This window comes from Solanum lycopersicum, chromosome 7 (assembly GCF_036512215.1).
Source record: "Solanum lycopersicum chromosome 7, SLM_r2.1".
Taxonomy (NCBI): Eukaryota; Viridiplantae; Streptophyta; class Magnoliopsida; order Solanales; family Solanaceae; genus Solanum; species Solanum lycopersicum.
The window spans coordinates 14,055,897-14,062,402 of record NC_090806.1 but is presented as its reverse complement, the minus strand read 5'-3'; the positions used below and the strand labels follow the sequence as shown (position 1 = coordinate 14,062,402).

Below are 6,506 nucleotides of genomic sequence, written 5' to 3'. Positions count from 1 at the left end.
ACCTAATTTTATTTAAATGGGGAAATCCTCTATAGGAGAACTCCCGATTTGGGGCTGCTAAGATGCGTCAAAGCAGGAGAGGCTCGCAGGCTAGTCAAAGAGATACATGCACGCACCTGTGGCCCTCACATGAACGGTTTTACATTAGCAAAGAAGATTCTGAGATCAGGATATTATTGGCTAACTATGGAGACAGACTGCATTCACTACGTCCAAAAATGTCGTCAATGTCAGACTCACACAGATATGATTCGAGTACCCCCCAATGAACTCCATGTCACTAGTTCACCTTGGCCGTTCGCAGCATGAGGCATGGACGTCATTGGTCCAATCGAGCCAACGGCATCCAACGAGCAAAGATTCATTCTTGTCGCAATTGACTATTTCACCAAGTAGGTTGAGGCCACCTCTCATAAATCAGTGACAAAGAAAGTTGTGGATGACTTTGTCAAAAATAACATTATTTTTAGGTTCGGAATTCCTGAGTCAATCATCACCAACAACAGCACCAACCTAAACAGTGACCTAATGAGATCAATGTGTAAGAAGTTCAAGATCAGTCATCGAAACTCTACAACATACAGGACACAATGAACGGGGTTGTTGAGGTTGCAAACAAAAACATCAAAAGGATATTGCGCAAGATGATCGATAACCACAAACACTGGAAGGAAAAGCTACCTTTCGCACTTCTGGGGTATCGTACCATAATCAAAACTTCCACAGGGGCTACACCTTACTTCTTAGTATACGACACTGAAGCTGTGATACCCGTCGAAGTAGAGATACCTTTCCTAAGGATCATCCAAGAAGCAAAACTGAGTGACGCTGACTGGATACAAGGTCGGGCAGAGAATTTCACATTAATAGATGGAAGAAGAATTAACGCCATTTGTCATGGTCATCTCTATCAGAATAGAATGGCCACAGCTTTCAACAAGAAGGTTAAACACAAACATTTCTCACCTGGGCAACTAGTTTTAAAGCGAATTTTCCCAAATCAATACGAAGCAAAGGGTAGATTTTCACCAAACTGCCAAGGTCCGTACATAGTCTCTCGAGTAGTGACAGGAGTGGTCCTCATACTTGCATAAATGAATGGAGAAGTTTGGCCGAAACCTATCAATTTAGATTCTGTGAAAAAATATTACATCTAGAGATTGATTCATGCTCTTTTGTAATTTGAAACTACGTCAGACCTGATTCCCGTTTAAGAGTAGATATGTAGGCGCTCCTATGGGGTTCGGTCTTATTATAAATAAAATTTTTATTTTCCTTCTATTGATAACTGGGGCAGAATTTTTGAGAGAATCTCAAAAATTCCATCAAGATTTCTCCTTGCACATCTTCATACTAGGGCAGAATTTTTGAGTAAACTTAAAAATTTCGCAAAAAGTTTTTCTCAAAAAGCAGTCAACTTATAACGAAGATCAAATGATAGCTCTACTTTTGAGTCAGACGTTGTAAAGTCTCAACCTATGCCATGGTCAAAGATTCTACATCAGCTTTTACTAAATGATAATTTCAAAATCTTTCAAAGTTTCCTCTCCCTTTTTATGAAAAACAGACGCTCGAAGAGGTGTGGATGGTGAGCCAAAGGAGCACGCTGTGCCAAATCATGGATACAGATCAACCTCCCCCCTTTAAACTAACTATTTTTCTTTGAACGTATAAAATATAGGTACATATACAAAGGCAACTTCAACAATCAACATACCACATTTGAGCCCGACAAATGACACTCGACCCTTCCAACAAGGTGGATGTCCAAGCTACTACATACCCTCCTCATTCAACTATGAAATTGCACGATGTGTGAGATCTAGGCTTACATGACTACATTATGCCCGAGATCGCATTATGCTCGATGAAACGCATCATTGCATGTGCTCGATATTACATGTTCCCGAAGAAATGCATTATTGCATGTGCCCGATACTTCATATGCCCGAAGAAATGCATCATTGCATGTGCTCGATACTGCATGTGCCCGAAGAAATGCATCATTGCATGTGCCCGATATTGCATGCGCGAAGAAATCCATTATTGCATGTGCTCGATAATGCATGTGCCCAAAGAAATGCATCATTACATGTGCTCGATATTGCATGTGCCCGAAGAAATGCATCATTGAATGTGCTCGATATTGCATGCGCCCGAAGAAATGCATCATTGCATGTGCCCGATAATGCATGTGCCCGAAGAAATGCATCATCGCATTGTGCCCGAGACTGCATTGTGCCCAAAGTTTGCATAATCCCAAGATTGCATCGTGCATGAAGTTTACATGTGACCGAATCAAATCAAGTCACAAGTATTAACAGATGCCAAAAATAGATACACTCTTTTTACTCATTACTTATATCCCAAAGGCATAATCCTCTAAAGGCATCATCTTTCATGGCCTGCGGACTTCATGTCATGGCCTGAAGACTTATTTTATGCACATCATGTTCCTAAGGCGTCATAGTCTAAAGGCATCATCCTCATGGCCTGCGGATATCATATCATGGCCTAAGGGTTTAATTTCTATCTATCATGATCCGAAGGTGTCACAGTCGAAAGACGTCATTTTCATGTCCTGCAGGCAACATTTTCATGACCTAAGGATACATTTTGCGTATCATGGCCCTAGACATCATAACCTAAGACATCATTTTTAATAGTCTTACGGCCAACATCATGGTCGACATGGGAAAGTGCATCATGTTTATATTTACCGCTTATTCTACTCTAACCATTCTATTTAAGTCAAATTACAGCTATGCAGATTACAGACAAAACCATCTTTTGAACGGCTGTGCACTTGCTTACAAACAAAGGCTCTGACAAAGTCTTGGCTACTCGCACTATCGTTTCGCTAATCATCTATCATTCAGGCTACCATGAAGATATCTTCGGATTCAACTCGCCACTGTGACCTACTGTCTCTTCATCAAGGCTCGTCCGCCTTACAATGCGACATTTAGGCTCATCCGCTTTACAATGCGACATTTAGGCACGTCTGCCTTGCAATGCGACATCTAGGCTCATCCGCCTTACAATGAGACATCTAGGCTCGTCCGCCTTAAAAGGCGACATTTAGGCTCGTCCGCTTACAATGTGACATCTAGGCTCGTCTGCCTTACAAAGCGACACTTAGGCTCATCCTTCTTATAGGATATTTAGGCTCGTCCGCCTCAAAATGACATTTAAGTTCGTCCGCCTTACAACATGACATTTAGGCTCGTCCGCCTTAAAAGGACATTTAGGCTTGTCCGCCTCACAGGACATTTTTAGGCCGTCCGCCTTAAAATGACACTTAGGCTCACTCGCCTTAAAATAGCGTTTAGACTTTCCTTACAACAAACAATTTTCGTCTATAGTATTATATCGCTAAATTATCACATCTGTTGGAGTTTGACGTTATTCTTCAGAGATGGGACAAAGACTATCGAGGCTTGAACTACGAGGGCATCTCAAAGCAGATACGCTTCTTGTCACCTCTTGTCATTTATTTAGAACTCAAATTTTATCATTGTTGATCATACTTTATCTATTTATAAGCTAAATTTTATCTAGAATTTGCAGATATGATCGATCGCCCCTTCATTACAGTTATCATGCTATCATCTATCACAACAAATACCCTATCAATTCTTTGCTACTCATACTCCGAACCTTGCTCAAAGGCTGATAAACTCACTCTATTATGCTCTTCCTGCTTTTCTGTCATGCTCTTCTAACCTCTCAATCTCTCTTTTCTCGCTACTCTAATCTTATCCATTCTAGCCGATATCGTGCCTTCCAAATACCTTAGCGCTCTTTCAACTTTTAAGAGTTTCATTTGCTCTTGAATCTATAACTACACACGACCTGATTCTCGTATAACCAGATATATGTAGGCGACTTAATACCAAAGTCTCGGTCGTACCCTTTTTCAACTCTATATCGTTTCAATTGATCCAACAGACATCTCTCGTCGGTCGGACAAAATCGGCTACTAAGTCAATGTTGATTGCCTGATAATTCATTCTTCATTCTCAATCAACCAAGGGGAAGCTGTTGACACCCAATTTTGACCGACCTTTGACCCTTTTTAGGATTACTATTCGATTAAATACGTATTTTAAAATCTATTTAAAGTTTAGAATTTTAATCAATTTTTGCTTGAAAATTATATATTCTAGTCTGTTCACTTAATATAATTATTGTAAATATTATTAAATATTTTAAAATCATTAATGAATTTCAAATGTATTAAAAATTTAAATGATTTTCATTTACATAAAAAATACTTTAATGTAGTATTTTAATTAAATAGTAATTCCTACACTTTCCATAAAACTATTTAAATTCTAGCCTATTCTATTATAATTTATTTCAATTTTCTAGCTACTCCAATTTAATTTTATTTCAATCAGAACTCCTCTTTCATTTAAATTCTAGCCAATTTAATTGCATTTTTAGTCATTCCATATCTTGTCTCATCTAATACTAAGACTTCATCTCATCCATCCATCTTAAAAATAAATCCTAGATCGAATCCTAACCCTCCATCTCAATCTAATCTAACGATTGCGATTAAATCTCCTATTCTCTCAACACCAAAAGGCACTCCATTTTCTCTCCCTCTCTTCTCCAAAAAGAGAGTTGTCTCCCCTCTCTCTCTCTCTCACCCATTCTTTCCGGTGAGAGACTCCGTCACCAGCGAAGCCAGCAGCCACTCGCAGCCATCCTCCTCCCCTCCTCTTCCTCTCCAGCCGACATATCCCTATCTTCTTCTCTCCTTTTTGACCGTCCAGCCTGCTCCTCTCTCGCTTTCCAACGAGAGTCAGCGGCGACCTCTTTCCCTTCCCGTCTTTCCTGCCTTCTCCCCGCTTCTCTCCTCCCTTCTTCTTTTCCTCCTTTCCTCCTCGACTGACCGCCAGCAGCAGCAGCCACGACGACCAGCGATGGACTCCAGTAACCAGCCAGCAGCCGCACCCCTCTCTCTTCTGCCTCTCGTCATTCCTTCCTCCCCCTTTCCCTCTCCCCCACTCTCTCTGCCCTTATTTTTCTCTTCTCCTCTCTCCACCTCCGTCTCTTCCCTCCCCCCTTATTCTTCTCTTTACTCTTTTTTTTTTTTGCAGGGAAGCAGTTGCAACACCAGCAGCCACGACGAACAGCAGTTCCGGCTATCATGAACAAACAACCTGGCATTCACATGTGAAACCATCAGTAGCTCCAAATAGGCAGCAACCGGCGAGCTCCAACAATTGCGATAATAAACTCCGGCGTAGTTCAAAGTTTTGGGGGTCATTTATAGACTGATCTCAACAGATCCATTGCAGTATATCCTTCATTCTATTACTATTCAGTTTGTTCTTCTTATAATTTATATATTCTTGTCAATAATTTAACTTTGTTCATTATACTTGTTATAATTTTGTTGATGAAGTGTTACAAATTACAACAGAATTGCTGGTTTGTTCTGCTAATCTAGTGAATTATTGCTTAATTTTTTTCTGTAAAGAAAGCATGTGCTATGATATTCTGATCTGATTTTAGTTTGTCGTAATAGTTCTGAATAATTATGACTCGTTTGCATACACTGTATCGAAACTGGTTTGGCAAGAAAAGGCATAAATGGGTTTGTTTGTTGGTTATTGATTATTCCTTTGTTAAGTACAAGCAATTCATTAGCTTGTGCTCCTATCTGTTTAGTGATCCTGCTACTTTTTAAATTCTCTTTATCTAAGGTAGCAAAATAAAAGTTTCTTGCTTGTCTGATTTGCACAATATTGGTTAATCAATACTAAGGTGATTTTATGGTACTGTGCTAATTTGGAACGATTTTGTGTCTCCTTGTAAGACAAGTTTTCCTCATTATTTGTTGGCTATTATTAATTGATCATAGTTGGCTTAATTCAAGTTGAATTGATTCTTACTTGTTATATTTTAGAAAAAGCTATATTTGATTGAACTGAAATAAATTAAAATATTTTTTGATTTTAAATTCTTCTTTATTTAAGGAAAAAAATATTACTCTCTTAATTTATTCTTACTTGTTTATATTTGGTAATGAAATATTTTAAAACTTTCTGATTTGGTCCTCTTTTATAATAAGGAAAATAGAATATTAATTGATTCCTTAAAAAATATTTGTTTACCTTATTTGTTCCCCCCTCTTCTACTATATAAGACACCCCCTTTGCATTCTTTTAACACTCTCATTCACTCTCAATCATAAGTTCTCTCATCAACTCATTCATTATCTCTTAACACATGAACTAGACTTCTTAACTCTCTCATTGCTCTCTTGCTACTCTTGAACGAAATAAGTTTTTGGTAACTTTCAAGTGCTACTTTGCTTTTGTTCGAGTAAAGGTTTAATCAACTTGTTTTCATTGCTACCATTCCTAATCTGCTTAACCGGTTAGTATTCTTAATTAGCATTTACATTATTATTTTTTTGTATTCGTACATTTGTGTAAGCTCATTGTTCTATTCCTTTTGTTATGTACAAGTTGTTAAATAATTGCATA

At 38.5% G+C, this 6,506-nt stretch overlaps 1 protein-coding gene across 1 annotated transcript; it reads left to right on the top strand.

The window, feature by feature from the left end:
* Positions 1-590: 590 nt before the first annotated feature.
* LOC101266840 (uncharacterized) lies at positions 591-5,191 on the top strand. The gene is made up of 2 exons (XM_004243045.1): positions 591-1,041; positions 5,112-5,191. The coding sequence occupies exons 1-2, from the start codon at positions 591-593 to the stop codon at positions 5,189-5,191; spliced, it is 531 nt and encodes a 176-aa protein (XP_004243093.1).
* Positions 5,192-6,506: the final 1,315 nt, after the last annotated feature.

What these genes read in the sequence shown, in the direction of transcription:
- LOC101266840 (XM_004243045.1), top strand. Translation starts at nt 591, where the DNA reads ATGAACGGGGTTGTTGAGGTTGCAAACAAAAACATCAAAAGGATATTG. An exon ending in ATTTTCACCAAACTGCCAAG is followed by an intron (nt 1,042 to 5,111) that starts GTCCGTACATAG and finishes TTTTTTTTGCAG; the next exon opens with GGAAGCAGTTGCAACACCAG.